Source organism: Kogia breviceps, chromosome 5 (assembly GCF_026419965.1).
Source record: "Kogia breviceps isolate mKogBre1 chromosome 5, mKogBre1 haplotype 1, whole genome shotgun sequence".
Taxonomy (NCBI): domain Eukaryota; kingdom Metazoa; phylum Chordata; class Mammalia; order Artiodactyla; family Physeteridae; genus Kogia; species Kogia breviceps.
Genome location: NC_081314.1, coordinates 143,866,679 through 143,885,031, shown reverse-complemented (window position 1 = coordinate 143,885,031; position 18,353 = coordinate 143,866,679). Strand labels below are relative to the sequence as shown.

Sequence of the window (18,353 nt, the reverse complement as noted above, 5' to 3'; positions counted from 1 at the left end):
CCCTGCTCCTTGCAGGAACTGGGCCATGCCTTTTAAGGTGACCTGGGAGAGAGAGAGAGCCCGGCAGAGGGCAGGGCCAGCGCCAGCAGGGACGTGGCTCAGGCTAAGGACCAGAACCAGATTGAGGCTGTGGACGACCCCGGGAACGGAATGGAGGAAAGTGACCAGGAGACGGGGCTACGACGGGGCCAGGGAAAACGGGGGAAGAGACAGCACGGGTACAGCAGTGAGACAGGAGGACAATCATTCTTTGAGAAGGAGGGGCTGAGGGTGAGGCGGCACCTGGGGAAATGGACGGGCTGGAGCCAGTGAAGAGGCGAGTGCCGGGCCGTCCTCAGGTCTGTTCAAAAGAGCACAGTTCACCCTTTGTAGTGGGAAGCGCGCCTACCCTTAAGCAATGAGAAGAGTCCCTTTTGGGCTAACATGGAGTCAAACGTACATGTTTTTGGTGAATTAAGTGTTTTAGCTTAGCGGTTTAACAATCAGTTCTCTTAAGAGTAGCTTAATCATTCAGCTAAATCTGCCTTAATTGTGTGAAATGGGACAGAAATTGTAAGCTTTACCATTCTTATGTATAGGTTAGGATAATGAGATATAAATCTTTAAGGATTAAACCCTCTTTCAAGTTTCCTAACCTTTATTATTATACAAGTATGCATGACATATACGGTATGAATTTATTCTACATCACTCAAATGCAAGTGGGATATTTACCTTTCTGAAGCAAAACAATCTGGTTCATTCTCTCACACGCACCCACTAGGGTAGATAAGACATTGAATCTCAGTCAAGTTTGGGGAATGAAGGGAGTCTGGGGGGCCTTACACAGACAAGGACATTTGGGGAAGGGTCTCTGGCCCTTCCATTTTCATCACATCTGTGTTTCTTGTCCAGGCCCATGTGATCTTTAAAAGGCTTGACACCCCCTGTTTCGAAGCACCCAGGCCCTCGGTGCACATCTCGACCTGGGGCCTTGGCCAGTGCCCCATGCCCGTGGGGTCTAGTCCCCACTCATGCTGACTCTGCCCTCCCATCACTCGAGTCCAGCGTGAGGTGGGGACACAAGCCTCCAGTGCCCACGGAACCCACCACCCCTCATCCCTCCAGGCTCAGGAGAATCTCTTTCTCCTCCACGGTCACACCACCCAAGAGCTGGAAGGCATTACAAGTTGGGGTCAAGTTCAGTCATGCTGGACACGGTGTGGAGCCTGAGAGCCCTCACCCACCCCCGTTTTCATCCAGCCTGACCCACACTGCCTGGGTCTAGCACTCCCCCAGCCAGTGCGCAAGGTATTAGAGTGTCCGGCCTGATACAACCACAGACACCTCTTCTCTGGCCTTCTAGTAGGTGTCTTAGAGTCTGACCTCTGCTTCCCAGTTTTCACTGTGCTCAAAAGTCTATTCCAAGATACTCACGTATTCAACCATAGCCCCTACTACATTGTTCCCAGTGGGAAAATAAAAACCTCTGGAGGCATAGCTGTAAAGACAGTTCATTGGTTATTGATGTGATACCGATCCTGTGATCATTGTGAAATCTGTGGTCTGTCAGGCTCAAGATTCACATGCTTTATCCTCAGAAAGCATCTTCTGTTTCTGTTGACTCACTGTTTCCATCACGGGCAGAACTGCCTTTCCCACCACCTAGTCCAAACACGCTAAGCCATGTCTCAGATGATGTGTCCACACTTGGCCAATAGCTTAGGGTTAGGACTCCAGTGACACTGGCCACTAAGAGCCTTTCTCTCTCCAGGATGAGGACCATATTTTTTTTTAGATTCTAGAATCCAGTTGCAATCTCTCTTTCTCAGAGTATAGATATACTAATATGTGCACATGCACACACACATATTTACAGACGCACATATGAATATCATACAGATGCACATACGATACATATGGGGCAGTGACAAAGGCACATAGACGTGAGTCTGTCTTACCACTTACCAGCTGTGTGCCCATTGATAAGTGACATCACTCAGCACAGTTTTTTCATCTTTAAAATGGGATAATCATACAATGAGGTTACACATGCATTTGACTCAAATTCGGCTACAGAAGCTTCGTGTAATATCATTTAGATGCTTTTTGTTCAAAATAGACTCCCACATACAAACCATCCAACTAGTTAATTTAGTGCTCACCCAAAAGTATCAGAGGAAAAATTGGTTGTGTTGGGTTTATTGAGAGATGGAATCCTTATATGAATACTCTAAGCAGTTCAATGGCTTTTTAAGGTTCTTTTTAAATACATGAGATCATCATATATATAACATTAGGCTCTAATGTTACACTCTGATTGCCTTGTAACCTTTTGTTGGAAGAATTACATCAGATAATCTACATAAAGCATTTAATTCAATGCTTCACATGTGGTAAACCCTTAGTAAATGTTATCGATTATTGTGGTTTTTAGTATACCTTTTATGATAGAAATAAGTACAGGTTTTAGAGTCAGAGAAGACCTGGTTTTCAGTTCATTTTATGTCACTCTGTGGTTATGTAACCTCTGACAAATGACTTATAATCTCCAGCTATAAAACGGACTACTACTGACGTTAAAGGATTGTATTAAAATGAGATACCTAAACAAAGTACCTAGACTAAAGCATGGGTATTCATTCACTGTTAGTTTCCTCCCCTTCTAGTTTGCGTGTGTGTGCGCGCGCATGTGTGAGAGGGCAGGGGGCGGGGGGTGTTACACACGCCTGCGTATTTACATATCTACATATCTATACACACATTACTAGTAACAAACGGGATTATGTGCTTACACAGGCCAGAAGGAAATGTCGGCGGAGAAAAAGCACAACTGGAACGCACCATTTTTCAACTCTCAGCTCAGTGCGGCCGTCCGCAGACGAGATGCCGTGGCTCGCCGCATACTCTCGGCGAGGCTTCATAAGATTAAAGAACTGAACAACGAATTAGCTGATCTGCACCACAAGCTGGAGGCCACAGTCACAGAAAACCAATTTCTGAAACAACTCCAGCTTAAGCACTTGAAAGCTATAGGAAGATACGAGAATTCACAAAACAATCTGCCTCAAATTATGGTTAAGCATCAGAACGAAGTAAAAAATTTAAGGCAGCTACTCAGGAAATCCCAGGGAAAGGAAAGAGCCGTGTCTAGGAAACTCAGAGAAACGGACAGTGAGCTGTTGAAAACTAAAGATGCCTTGCAGACCCTGCAGAAACTTTCTGAAGACAGAAATCTGGCAGAGAGGGATGAGCTTACTCAAAGATTGTCGGTTCTTACAACAACAATGGAGGGGAATGACAAACAAATACAGGTCTGTATTTCAGAGGCCTAGAAACGTTAAGTTTCCAGAGTTAATAGAGGGAGGGTGCACGTTCATCATACGTGCCTGTGGAATGAAGCACTACCGGCTGCCGTGCTGAGCAAGAGCACACGGGGGGGGGGGGGGGCAGGGAAGGGGAGGGGCACAGGAGAGAGAGAAACCGCTCCTTCTGTTGTGCACTGAGCCAGAGGCCCTGTGGCTATGCTACCCAGCCTAACTTGGGTCCTCTCGCCCACGCACACGCACAGTAAAGCCAAACTACCGACACCGGGCTGTGGTGAAGGAAGGTGTTTATTGCCGAGCGCCAAGCGAGGAGTCCAGAAGCTAGTGCTCAAAAGGCCCAAACTCCCTGATGGCTTTCAGGGAAAGGCTTTTAAAGGCAGGGTGAGGGAGGGCGCACGTGGGCTGTGTGATCAGCTCGTGGGCCTTCTTCTGATTGGCTGGTGGTGAGGTCATCGGGAGTCAGCGTCATCGGCCTTCTGGTTCCAACCCGACTGGGGTCTCCGTGCTGGTGGGCAGCGTGCAGTTAACTCCTTCCACCTGGTGGGGGTTTCAGGATCTACAGAACAGCTCACAGGACATGGCTCAGAATATTAACTGTAGCCCCTGAGGAGGGACTAAAGGTCCTTGACTTTGTTTAATGGCTAAACTGTTATTATTTTGTCTTTCTTGACTGTTTTCCTTTCTTTCTGCATTTTCTCATTTCTCTGATTAGATTTACTCTTTGGAACTCAGGAAAGGCCTAAGAGGATAAAGCTTTTCTACAGACCAGGGGCAGGCGGAGGACACTGCAGGGGGTGGGGTGAGGGGTTCTGTCCCAGGAAGGCCCCGCGCTGCTCTGCTCAGCTCAGCTACAGCTGCGCTCACTTATCTGGCAGTGAGCACTGTCTCAGGCAGTCCAGCTGCCGAGGTCAGGGTAGGTTGTTCACATGCTGAGGGGGGTTGTGCTGTGCTGTGTTGTGGGAAACCTCTCCTAGAAAGCAAGCCTCTACTCCGAACTGCCTTCTTAAAAGGCTACTTCCCGAAACCCTGAGCGCATCTCCTCACCACCCCCCTCCTAGTTCTCTCCCTCATCAGTCTGTCGAGACACTTCTAATGTCCTAGAAATAGAACATTTCCCCAGGTAATAGTCCTGGGGACAGATAGGGAAAAGGAACGTAAATAATTTTAGACATGAATAGGTAGATATTCCTCAAGGGTGCGTGGTGGTCAAAAGCCTTGGGGATTACATGACAAGGGATGATTGGGGAGGACACTCTGATCACATTGACAATTCTGCCTGTTTTACATTTAGGTAGTTTTGGTCTCTATGGACATAAACACAAATGGAAGTTACTTACTGTTTAATTCCCTAATGGTGAGAGACAAGTATTTTCAATCATCTTGAAGTAGTATTAAGACATCAAGTTCATTTCAGCCACTTTTTTTTCCTGTTATTTCTTTTTTGGTAAAACCCTCCTCTGTTCTCAACGAGAATTTTCGCGCATGAAATGGATACGGGAGCTACAGGAAACAATGAGCCACCTCACTTTCCATTCATGCAAATGGTGTACCAAGCTTCTAACGTTTGGCCTTTCAGGCAGGACGGGATCCATCTTAGCGCCCGTCTGTCACGTGAAAGTAAATGTATTTGTATCTCATCTACATATTTTTTACACAAACATGTTTAATTACCTTGGTTTATACGACAACCAAAACCAAAAAGAATTTGAGAACTAATTAGCTATTTTCTTATCGGAGGCACTTGGTTGTATGGGAAATTTCATTTGGTTGTAGGGCATTTGGTGGGAGAAAAAGTTTGTGGGCCAAAACATGTCGGTATTTTTTTTTTAATGTTAATATGTTAGGAAATGGGATTTTTAGCGATTATTTCGTCCTATTAGCTTACCATGTTTTCCACTTTAATGAGAAAGTATTAATGTTGTAATGAGGGAAACCACACTTTATGGAAAAGAAGAAAAGAAAAGGCCCTTTGGCCAAGCTCCCGTCAAAGTCCCGCTCAAACAGTTCTCCAGTAAAACAGTTCTCGTTCTACAGAGAAGGCGAATATGCAACAGTGAGTCCTTCATATTTATAGACGGTTACTGTGCTAAGTCAGTCGTTTCATTGGCTTATAATCCATCCACGTGGTGTGGCTCTGTGAGACCCCATCATAACTTCCCGTCTCAGTTATCTGAGAATCACAGTCCGAGAGTGATGGTCTGCACTGACGCTGGTCAACCCTTTGGCGAGAGAGACTTGAAAGGTTTTCACGGGGTGCACCATGCTAAGTTAGCGGTATACTTCATTTCAACAGAACTGCTTAGGTTTAGTTGTAAAGTATAACGTTGATTTTACTTATTGATTTTTCAGGATCTGTTCCAAAAAGTTTTTTTACCAGATTCCAGAGTGTAAAAAACATTAGGCTGGAAACATGATATTTATTCCCTAGAGTTGGGATCTGGAATTTTTTGGCTTTTTGTGTGTGTGATAATATTTAGTTCTAATATGTGTCCTCTAGACAAGCCATCCACTAAAATTGTATTAAAATTTTGCACTTTTCATAAATGTAATTAGTTCCATTACAGTCAAAGTTTTTTATAATACTACCCTGGTTCCAGAGAGTTGAAATATATACTATTTTCAGAGCTTGGAGAAACAACTGAGGCTGAACAATAAAGCCTTTACTCGGCAGTTGGCCTTTGAGAACCGGAAGACCTTAGCGGCTCAAGCAGCTACAAAGACTCTGCAAATGGAAATAAAACACCTTCAACAAAAACTTAAGGTACTTCTTTTAAAGCAAAATGTAACGAAATTTGTGAAATGCTGCTTCCCAAAATATCAGAACTATTTATGCCTAATATATCTTTAAATTACTTAACTTCAAGTATAGCTTGCTCAAATTAACTTTTTTCCCTACAACCATATGAACAGAGGATCTGAAATTATGAGAATCAGTTAACAGCCTGGTGAATATGAAATTAGAAAAATTAAAACTCTTGTCTATTCATTCATAAGACTTCTTATTATCATTTTTATCTCATCACATGAAGTAATATTGTACTTTGTTAACATTTTAGTGGAACCCAAAATAAGTTTTTCTATTTGAAAAATTCACTTATAACATTAAAATATTTAGAGTAATTTTTGTGGCCCATAATTTCATTTTTCTTATTGAAGTATAGTTGATTTACAATATTGTGTTAGTTTCGGGTGTACAGCAAAGTGATGCAGTTATTTTTTTTCAGGTTATTTTCCATTATCGTTTATTACAGGATATTGAATATTGTTCTCTGTGTTGTACAGTAAATCCCTGTTGCTTATCTACTTTATATATACATAAATTCATTTTAAGGCCTCACTTGCAAATAGGCTTACAAAACTGTCTTTTAAAATGTGCCCTCACTTGGAGAATATTATGCTAGGTGAAAAGTCAGGCAGAGAAAGACAAATACTCTATGATATCACTTATTTGTGGAATCCAAAAACTACAATAAACTAGTGAATAAAACAAAAAAGAAGCAGACTCACAGATAGAACAAACTAGTGGTTACCAGTGGGGAGAGGGAAGGGGGAGGGGCAATATAGGGGGAGGGGAGTAAGAGGTTCAAATTATTAGGTATGAAATAAGCTACGAGGATGTATTGTACAACACAGGGAATATAGCCAATATTTTATAATAACGGTAAATGGAGTTTAACCCTTAAAAACTGTGAATCACTATACCGCACACCTGTAACATATAACACTGTATAGCAACTATACTTCAATTTTTTAAAAATCTGCCCTAAAAATGAGAATTAAAAATATTTTCTTTGGGGAGTTCCCTGGCGGTCCGGTGGTTAAGACTCAGCACTTTCACTGCCGGGCCCCGGGTTCCATCCCTGCCTGGGTGGGGAACTAAGATCCCACAAGCTGTGCAGCGCAGCCAAAAGAAAAAAAAAAAACATTTAAAAAAAAATTTACTTTTCAGACTTTTGTTCTTTCTGCCTTCAAGATTTCTAAAATGTGCAACAAGTTGGAAAAGCTGGATAAAATACTTAAGAAAGATAGGTTGTTCAAGCCTCAGTTAGTAAATCTTAAGCATGATTCTTTAAGACAAGAATCTTAAACTTGTATGACAAATAGGAAATACAGGTTTCCCAGGAGCCTTGAGAGCGCTCAGACAGGGAAGAAAGTTGGATGTAAACTCTCCCTTTGAAAAGCAGGGAAAAGAGTTCTGTTTCATTCTTCTCTGGAGCCTCAGGAAACTTCAGAGAGAAGAATATGCCAGAAAATGGGCGTGGCTATAGGAACTACCTTAGAAGTCTAACAGAAGAGGCTTCAAGGTCCACTGGTCAAAGCAAACACACACACATATGGAGACACAATCAGGGAATTTTAAAATAAAGTTTGTGCTTTCATATGCAGCCGTGTGCACATATATACTATACAGTCATTTAAAAAACAATTTTGACAGGAGAAAAGCTTAATTATTAGTGAAATGCTTAATGAAAAGAAAGATACAAAATTCTATATACAGTAAGATCCAAATTTGTTTTAAAAAGAAAAGTAAATATACGCAATGGATTTCTGTGCTTCTGTAAAATGGAATGAGGGTTCTTTCTATAGTAATAAGGAGTAATCACCAGGATACATTGATAAGTGAAAAAAGGAAGGCAAAGGGAAGTGTGTAGTATGCCATCATGTAAGAAAAGGAGACAATACAAATATATCTACAAATTTGCTTATATTTTGAAAAAAGCATAGTAGGATAATAGTGGAAATGGGGAGAAAATAGAGTAGAAGGGACAGCTATAGAACCTAGATTTCCTTGAATATCTTTTTGGTAGATTTGACTTTGGAAATTTTTGTGTAATTATGAAGCAGAATGAAATGTAAAAAAAAAAAAAAAAAAAAAAAAATCAAAGAACTTTCCCTAAAAATCCAGAGTAAAATGAAAAAAAAAAAAAGAGCCCACTGCGTATTCTGGTGTAGGCATAATGTCACAGAGAGACACTATTCCAGGAGACCTAAAACACGTCAACTTCACTGCATATGCCTAGTAAAATACACTCCTGATGACAGAGTTGGTACGGTTATTTTGAGACTGTTGTATATATCTCATGGGATAAAGCACATAATGAACTATGTTGGTGTCATTGAGAACTGGGATTTGGGAGATGGAAGAAAGAAAATACAGAAGTAAGATAAGGTCAAATAAAAATCCTGTAGTCCTGATTGTGAATTGAAGTGAAAGTATGATTTTATGATACATTTTATCTTTAAAAATAAATACGTATTTCCTAATGTGACCCACTCACTAACAATGAATACCCCTAGTGACATATATGGTCTTCAAAATCCATAAGCCACTAAAAAGAACTAAGGCACCTTAAAAAAATTCTAGGTCTGGAGCATGAACTAGACTACGTGAGCCTGGGACATATAGAGAAGCAACGACACTACAGAGAACCATTAGGGTAAAATGTCAAAGAGATTCAGGAGCCAAAGATGGTTCTTACTGGCCAAAGATGGGGCAATTTTGGATCAGTAAAGATAACTGTGTGGATTGAAACTTAGCAAATATACAGCAATCAGAAAGTTCATAAGGATATTTACAAAACGAAACACCTCAGTGATTACTCAGTCACCTTTAGAGGATGCTAGGGAACCAGCACACTATTTCAAAAACTGGTAAATAAAGGAAAAGAAACAATTACTTTTACCTTTCCTATACTCAGAGTAACCAAATAACTTGTGAGAAGGGAAGACCTTCCTTGTAAAGGCATTTCCGTCAATAATGAAGAAGGAATGAAAGGATGGGAATATCACTATTTTGGAACTTCTAATGAAGTAGTGGATCTGAGCAATGATCGTCACAGAGGGAAACCATCCAATGCTATGCACTTCCTGACAGACGTACACACCTCCACCGAGGGAGTACTACTGCCAGAAAAAAACATACGTAGATCCAATTAAACATTTGGCTCTAACAACCAATTTAAGAGAAATACGGTAGCAGGGGAACATGATAAGCAACACCTCAGGGATGCAATCAGCAACATCAGCCTGTGGCAAACGCTACAGCACAAACTACCCCGTTTCCACAACAAATAAATATCAAAGTGAAACAAATAAAAGAGATGAGGGTGGGAACTTACAGATTAAAAGAGACTGTGAGGAAAAACTCAACAACCAAAAAACAAATAACCCAATTCAAAAATGGGGCTTCCCTGGTGGCTCAGTGGTTAAGAATCTGGCTGCCAATGCCGGGGACACGGGTTTGAGCCCTGGTCCGGGAAGATCCCACATGCTGCGGAGCAACTAAGTCCGTGCACCACAACTACTGAGCCTGCGCTCTAGAGCCCTCGAGCCACAACTACTGAAGCCCTTGCGCCTAGAGCCCATGCTCCACAACAAGAGAAGCCACCGCAGTGAGAAGCCCACGCACCGCAACAGAGTAGCTTCCGCGTGCCACAACTAGAGAAAGCCCGTGCGCAGCAACGAAGACCCAACGCAGCCCAAAATTAATTAATTAATTTTAATATATATATATATTGTCCACGTCACAATGGTTTGTTACTCTGTTAAAAAGCTCGTGCTTTTTTTTTTTTTAAGCTAGTGCTTTTTGATGTCGGGAATCATATATAATGATATGGCCCATTTCTGTTTCTGCTGGAACCTATAGATTTTATTCAAAGGACACTGACCTCACTTTAAATTGTTTTTTTTTTACAAGAAATCAAGGTTGATAAAAGCAAACAATTATAGAAATATTGGTACTGTGGTTCTCTTTAGGAGAAGGGTCGAGAGCTGGAAATTAGAAACATCTATACTAACCAGATACTTAGAAATTTACGTGACAAAGATTATCCAAAAGGTAAAGTATGTTTTAATTATTTTTGCTCGAAATCTATTTTGAAGTATCTAGTCAGATTTTCTAACTTATATCACCAAGATAACAGACATTTTACAAAATCGTTTTGTTAGGCGTTGAGACACATTTTGTGATTCTAGAATAACAAAACTGTGACATTGGCTGAAACAGAAGAGAATAGAGAGGTTTTCTCGTGTTCCCATCCTCCTCTCAGTCTTTTATGTCCTTACTCGGGTGAATGAGAGGGTAACTTTCAACTTGATGCAAAATGTCTGCCAAATACTGGACTTTCTAGGTAGATCCGTCAGCCACTGCGTGGATTTTTAATGTTAACTTTATTTAGGTACAGTTTACCCCAATACGATGCATCTGTTTTAAGCGTGCAATTCCATGGGTTTTGACAAGTGTTTATACCCATGTAACCACCACCTCCCTCAAGATTTAGAACACCCGCCCACCTCCTTAGGAGGTGCCCCCTCATGCCCCTGGCAGTCCGGGGTCCCCCAGCCCCAGCCCAAGACAACCTCGGATTTCCTCGGGCACGATAGTTCGGTTTGCCTGTTCTAGAATTTCATGAGTGGGATTGTACAGCAGACCCTCTTTGGTGTCTGGCTTCTCTTGGCCAGCATGTTTTTGAGACTCATCTATGCTGTGCTACTATCATTAGTTTGTACCTTTTTATTGCTGAGTAGCATCTTTACCTTCAAGACAGGATGTACTTATTCCCTCCCCCCCCCCCCCCCGCCCCCGAGATCTCCGTAAGATTACAGCATAAGATTCTGCTCAGAAGAGGCACAACAGGAGCACGGGCCTCTCATTTTGCTACGAGCAACTATGTGTTTACTTTTCAAGGCAACAACCTCAGATTTCCTTGCCTGCCTTTGTTTGCTTTTGGTTTATAATCCAGAACAACAGCCGGCGGAGATGATAAAATCAAACACGGGGTCATTTAAATGGGATAACACTTCACGGAAAGTCACTACTAGGTTTAGCGTTCCTGCACTTCAGTGCGGGCAATCCAACCATCGATAACCAAGAGCTCTGACACGGGAGACACGACGGCGCTCCCTCCCACAACCGCACGGCTACGGCTTTGAGTCCCTTCTGCCGGCGGGGACAGCCGTGCCCTCCAGTGGCAATGGCGACCCCTCCTAAAGCCTGCTTCCTTGGTACTCCACCACTGTGACAGCCATCATCTCTGGGGCCCAAAAGAAGACGAAACAGGCGAGAGGCTAGGGGAAAAAGTGAAACTGGCAAATGCTATATATTTACTGAAAATCTTTAGAAAACATCTACTATACTTTGTTTTATTATTACATTACAAACTTCAGTTGTTATTTTATATTTAAAGTCAATATTGCTTCCAAATGTAAAATATGTTTCTTACATATAATATACCTGTTCTGTAGTTTCTTCAACAAAGTCAGTACAAGCCGACAGGAAAAGTGTTTCATTTACAAGTATGCGACACCAGGAAACCCAAAAATCAGAAGATGTTCCATCTTTGACAACTAAGGTACAGCAAATTTGAATTCTTGCAATGTCTAATTAAACATATCTTTACAAAAATAAGCTTTACTCACTTGTTCTATGCAAAAAGTATTTATATTCATTAAATAAAACACAATTTAAAATTACCTCTACTGCCAAAAATATGTTTTTGCCACTTTTCTAAATTATAGGGTAAAAAGACAAGAGGAAACATTGGTCATAAAGAAAAATCGATTGAAATAATCGATGCAATTCCTCACTGTATCAGTAAACTACCAAACCAAGAGGATTCCAAGAGAAAATATGAAGGTAATTTTAACAACTTTCAAAAGTCTCCTTTACTTTTTTTTTTTTTTTTTTTTGGCTGTGCTGGGTCTTCATTGCTGCATGCGGGCTTTCTTCTAGCTGCAGCAAGCGGGCTACTCTTTGTTGAGGTGCGCGGCCTTCCCAGTGCAGTGGCATCTCTTGTTGCGGAGCACGGGGTCTAGGCGCAGGGGCTTCAGTAGTTGCGGCACGCGGGCTCAGGAGTTGTGGCTTGTGGGCTTAGTTGCTCCACAGCATGTGGGATCTTCCTGGGCCAGGGCTCGAACCCGTGTCCCCTGCGTTGGCAGGAGGATTCCTAACCACTGCGCCACCAGGGAAGCCCCTCTCCTTTACTCTTACTTTATTTTTTTAACTTGTGAATTAGTGTGTGTATAAAAGTATACATAAAACAGATACATTCAGTTTAAAGAAGTGTTATTAAACGAACTCCACTACCTGCTTAAGACGGAACGTTAGCGTCCCCTGGGACACCCTGTGGGCCCTTCATAACCATAACACTTCCTCTCCCCACCACAAACAACCACGATCTTCCGTCTTATGCCAGCTTTTCCGCACAACTCCCGATCCCGTGTGTATTCTTAAACAACGTGTTCAGTTTTGAAAAACTGAGTCTCGATCTCAAACCCAGCTGAGTAAAGGGCAGCACTGCCCCTCACGAAGATTCCAGAGCGGCAGGCTGGCCGCGGCTTCCCTGAAGGCACCGGGGCCCAGCCAGGGCCAAGGTCATGCCGGGTCCTGGGAGCTGGGGACCCATCGGAGACGGGCAGCGGCAGGGCTGCTCTGCGGGTGGGGGGTGGGGAGAGAGGGCTCTGTGCGGCGAAATGAGGGTCCTCGGCCCACCCAGGCTGCAGGCACCGTAGGGAGGGCGGCAGCTCGGCCAGGCCCCACGTGGTCAGGTCAGACCAAGGACGCTCGCTGGACGCTGGGGGGTTAGCGGGGCAGGGGCTTGGTGGTGCCAGCCCTTAATGCTTAAGCCCTCGGCCTGGTGCCCTCTGCGGCCCTGGGGCCTCCCTTCACCCTTCCTGCTGGCTCCTGTCACCCCTTCGCCACCAGGTCTCTTTCCTACCCTGTGTCCTTCCCTTTCCTGGTAAACGCCATCATGTCCTACGAGCACAGCCTCTACTGGCTTCTTGAGAACACTTGCGTGGAAGGCAAATCTGTGTGCATTTCCTCTGGAGATGTCATGTTTCTACTTAGACTTGATTAATAATTGACTGGAAAGAAAATTCTAGGCTGGAGATCCTTTTCCCTCAGAACGTTGAAGACACTGCCCCATTGTTTCCATGTTATTGCTAAAGGGACATCTGGGCGACACCCCACCGGGCTGGGCGAGCACAAGCCCCCCGGAAAGAGCAGCTGCGGGAACAGCCCCCAAGAGGCCCAGGGCCCTGCCGGGAGGGGCCGCCTCTTAGCAGTGAGGCCAGACTGGCTTTCGAATGAGGTTTAAATAACACCAAGGGTGGGCAGAACCCCTGGAAAGCCACCGGCTCCCATGCGGTTCCTTCTGTGGTCACTGGTCAGTTTACGTTTTCCACCTATTTTTTAGTCCATTTGGTAATTCTTTTTTTTAAAAAAAAATAAACGTATTTATTTATTTTTGGCTGTGTTGGGTCTCCATTGCTGCACGCGGGCTTTCTCTAGTTGCGGCAGGCGGGGGCTTCTCAGTTGTGGTGCGCGGGCTTCTCATTGCGGTGGCAGAGTACCGGCTCTAGGTGCGCCGGCTTCAGTAACTGTGGCTCGCAGGCTCTAGGCGTGCGGGCTCAGTAGTTGTGGCTCGCGGCCTTAGAGCGCAGGCTCAGTAGTTGTGACGCACGGGCTCAGTTGCTCCACAGCATGTGGGATCTTCCCGGACCAGGGCTCGAACCCGTGACCCCTGCATTGGCAGGCGGATTCTTAACCACTGCGCCACCAGGGAAGCCCCATTTTGGTAATTCTTACTGTCCTAGAAAGTTTCCTCACTCACCTGACAAATATTTTCTGCTCATATACTGTGTCAGGCACTGCTCCGGGCCCTGGGGACAGTATGCCCTGCCCTCGGGAGCCTGTGCCCTTGGGGAAGACCTGTGGGGCGGCGAGGGGCGGTGGGTGCTAGAAAGAAGGTCCCCACCGAGGAGGGAGCAGGGAAGGGGCTGAGGGTGAGCTGACGGCAGCTCAGGAGACTAGAAGTGATCCATGCAGAACCCTGAGAAGAAACGGTGCCACGGACGCTGGGCCCAGAGGTGGGGTCGAACAGGGGGTGACGAAGTAGGAGGGGGCGTGTCGGAGGGGGCGGTGGGCGGGGCGCTTCGACCACGGTGAGGGCCGTGGAGCCGGGAAGGAGCTGGGGCGGAGGAGGGACCAGACCCGCCCCTGGGCACAGGGGGGAGGCCAGGCGGGGACGGGGAGGCCGTGGAAAATAAGTACTTTCCTCCATGTTCTCATCAAGTATCATAGGGCATAATATTAACAGCTATTTAGAGTTAACTGTACGTTTGACTGGCTTCCAGGCTCAGCATTAATTCTTTTTTTTTAATCTACTTTTTTTTAACTTTTGATTTTATACTGGAGTACAGCATTCTTGAAACATACGTCTTTCTCCTGCTAGTATTATTTTCATTTTCCTGGAGTATAAGTGAATACTTTTATTCCGGAATGTAGTCACATGAGGAAATGCTCCAACTCTTTCCACACCCGTTATTGTCCCCATCCTCCCTCACAAACGATGGCCTCACTGAGCGGTTCGCTGTCAGAGATGCTGTTTGCTCAGAACCCGCGAGGGCCTGGTCCTCTGAGGAGGGGAGAGCTGCACACAGGGCTTCCTCGGTGCCTGGGGAAGGATCTGCAGAGGAAGTGACATCTTTCCATACAACAGTATTCTGCGATCACCTCCTCGTGGCAGTGCATGCTCACCTCCTCATTCAGTAACTCAGTTTCCACAATCCCACGCACTCTAATTCATTTAGCCAGGAATCCTTGAACATCTGTTCAGGATGTTTCACTCTTACTAAACCAGGCTACAGGACTTCCCTGGTGGCGCAGTGGTTAAGAATCCGCCTGCCAATGCAGGGAACACGGGTTTGAGCCCTGGTCCGGGAAGATCCCACATGCCGCGGAGCGGCTAGGCCCGTGAGCCACCACTACTGAGCCTGTGCTCTAGAGCCTGCGAGCCACGACTACTGAGCCTGTGTGCTGCTACTACTGAAGCCCGCGTGCCTAGAACCCATGCTCCACGAGAAGCCACCTCGGTGAGAAGCCCGCACACCGCAACAAAGAGTAGCCCACACTCGCCACAACTAGAGAAAGCCCGTGCGCAGCAACGAAGACCCAATGCAGTCAAAAATTAAATAAATAAATTTATTGGGGAGGAAAAAAAACAAACAGGCTGCAATTAACATCCTTAGACTCATCTTTGTGTATTTTTGTGGGGTTTGGTTCTACAAGTGAAGTTGTTGGGTCTAAGAGCATGTTGTTCACTTTAAATTTTGATAGATACTACCAAATTGCCAAACTACATAGCAGCTTACAAAGCCACCAATGGGGAACAAAAGTTCCAATTTCCCCACATTCTCTCCAACTCTGGAAATTATTTGCCAGTTGGATGGGTAAAAAAATATTCTCGTTTTAACGGGCACTACTCTTAGCTGGTGGTGTTGAACACCTATTAATAACATATTGGCAAAATTTATGAATATCATTTTCTTTTGGTTTCATAATTCTCATTTATCTGGTATGTTCTAGGAAAGTATAACATTTCAAGCTTGTTAATACCACCTTTCCCTGTATTTTTTTTTTCCTTTTTGTCATTGTAATGTGCTTGTCAGTAGGTGAAAATAACTGCTCAACATGCCATCTTGAAATTAATGGATAATTTTAAACATCAGTAAATTAACTATTTTTCTACTACAGATTTATCAAAGGAAGAGGAACATATAGAAGCACAGCCATCTCTGGAGAATACTGGGCAACAGAGAGAGAGAACAGAAGATCAAGAAAAGAAAACCACTTTAGTAAAAGAAGAACAGGAACTACCACCAAAAAGAATTCAAGTAATCCACCCCAAAGGGGAAAGTGGTCAGGAAGATGATACAGTAAATGAAAAGTCTAAAAGAAGTCCAGAAATAAGTGAAATGGGCCAAATGCCAGGTAAAAATGCTGCTCCAAATATCAAAATACCCTTCAGACAAAGAAAGCATTATTCATTCACAGAAGCGATTGAAAACTTGCATCATGGGCTTCCTGCCTCAGGCGGGCTGGCCAATGCCGGCAGCACAAGGTGCACTCATAGCACAGGCAAGCACCACAGCCACGGAGGAGAACTGAGGCTGGAGCCTCCTACTGTCACCTATGAACCCTCTTTTGGTAAATCTTCCAGAACAAAAGCAAAAGACACAACTTTCAGAGAGAAGAAAAGCAGTCTAATGGAAGAACTCTTTGGATCAGGCTATGTCTTAAAAAATAACCAAACAAGCACTGCTGTTATGAAGGGGCCTGAGGAGACTTTGCAGAGTAAGAAGATGCATCATTTACCCCCTAGTCAGGCCTCCACCAGCAATGCTTTTGGAGATTCTAAAGTAACTGTGGTAAATTCTATTAAGTCATCTTCACCTACAGAAGGAAAGAGAAAAATAATTATTTAAATATATTCCAATATCCTAATCCACTCTGGTTTGATATTCTGGTTTTATGTGCCTTTAATCTCATAGTTTTAGTGTGTGTGTGTGTGTGTGTGTGTGTGTGTGTGTGTGTGTGTGTGTGTTTTCAGTACTTAAATTGACTTTGAATAATTAAGATTTTGTTTTATTGCTAATCTATTTTTAAAAGCTCATTGTATATTAGCCAATGACAACAAATACAAAATTACATCTTTTTTCTTCTACAACTGACACCTGTCCATTATCTTTTGGAAGACTGATTTATTACATGGCTTCAATATACTATGGGATTCCATAGCTAGTAAGTGTAAGTCAGTCAACCTAAGATATACACGTCATGCATGTAAGAACCTTATCAGGAATCAAATTACAGTGTAACTTAAAAACATGGAAGCAGCTCTGAAAGGAAATATAAGAAGCCTCTATTAAAAAAAAAAAAAAAAAAAAAAAAGCACAGCAATTACCAAACTTGGTTTTACGAAAATTACTTTTGAGCATTCTCTTATTCAGCTAAACTGGGCATCTAATATCCTGCCCTTGTGGGTGACACTTTCCTCATATACACCCAAGATTCAGTATTTTTTATCTGTTGCATACCCTGAACCCTGACCCTTTTTCTGTTAATCTTGCTCTTTAAAAAGAGCACACTGGTATAATCAGTGTCCGTGCAAGTTAGCTGCTCAGTCCTAATGAATATATTCATGATACTTAGAATATTTTGTATTAGGACTATACAGAGGAGGCTGTACTCCCAATGTTAATCAATTAACTTACTTTCATTTATTTATAAGGGCAACTTATTTGCAATGTAGACCATACTATTTCCAAACATGTTTATGGGATGGTGTGCAATACTGTCAATGAAAAAAATTAATCAATAGTTGATGTAAGAAAGAAATGGAAAATTTTATTCAAGCCAACCTAAGGATTATAACCTGGAAGTCCTTCAGAAAGTTCTGAGAACTGTTCCGCCCATTAGAAGTCAAAGTGCAGGTATATAAGTTTTTGAGGCAGAGGGCTATATATCCGATGATGTATTATTGACAGTTTACACAGTCCAGATCTACACATACAAAGCGAGTAGTGTGAATCATCAAGACCTCTTGTAAGATTAAGAAGGAAGGTTATCTCCTAAGCAGTTGTGACCCTTCCTGAGGTGAAGAAGGAATGTTATCTCCTAAGGAGGTCTGGTTAATGCAGATGCACAACGCACACTAAAGGGGAGAGAGAAGGCCCAAATGGGCAGAGAAAGTTGTTATGTTTAAAGTCTTGCCATAAAATGTGAATTTTATTTCATTAATATAATATCAACACACTTTTGAAAATTGAGTATAGTAAACTTTCAAAGGGGAATGAAAAGTCATGGTGGGAAAAAAACTATATATAAAACCAAAGATGAGATAAATACTACAATTGGCATAAGGTTTGATCTTTATGAAAATCACAGTGGAAAAAAAAAAGAGAGAAGGAAAGAAGGGGAGAGAGGGAGGGAGGAGAGTTAGAATTCTGAGGCTTAACATGGGGAGATATACAAATACACATGAAATGACACAACTGCAAAGCTCAAAACTCTAGAGAAATGTATTCAAAGGATTCTTAGAAATGGTGTACAGAGTAATATTATAACATTGCAACGCCTACTCCTGCTTTATAGGAGATGGAGGACTTTTCAAGGGGTCTTTTCTTATGCCTACTCACAACAAGAGCACAAATGGTAACATTAAATCAGAGCAGTCTAAAAGTGCTTCTGGGGAATTCCCTGGCAGT

The 18,353-nt window shown here is 43.2% G+C and overlaps 1 protein-coding gene across 4 annotated transcripts in view; it reads left to right on the top strand.

Annotated features, from left to right (window-relative positions):
- Positions 1-16,593, top strand: part of LCA5L (lebercilin LCA5 like) — a 32,351-nt gene extending 15,758 nt beyond the window's left edge. The window contains exons 5-10 of one of the 4 annotated variants that reach the window (XM_067035127.1): positions 2,779-3,293; positions 5,929-6,066; positions 10,062-10,143; positions 11,550-11,656; positions 11,823-11,940; positions 15,841-16,593. In XM_067035127.1, coding sequence (XP_066891228.1) covers positions 2,779-3,293; positions 5,929-6,066; positions 10,062-10,143; positions 11,550-11,656; positions 11,823-11,940; positions 15,841-16,571 — 1,691 coding nt within the window. In that variant the 3' untranslated portion in view covers positions 16,572-16,593. Of the gene's footprint in view, positions 1-2,778; positions 3,294-5,928; positions 6,067-10,061; positions 10,144-11,549; positions 11,657-11,822; positions 11,941-15,840 lie in introns of those variants that run through there. The other 3 variants (XM_059065273.2, XM_067035128.1, XM_067035130.1) reach the window with 3 other exon arrangements.
- The last annotated feature ends 1,760 nt before the right edge of the window (positions 16,594-18,353 follow it).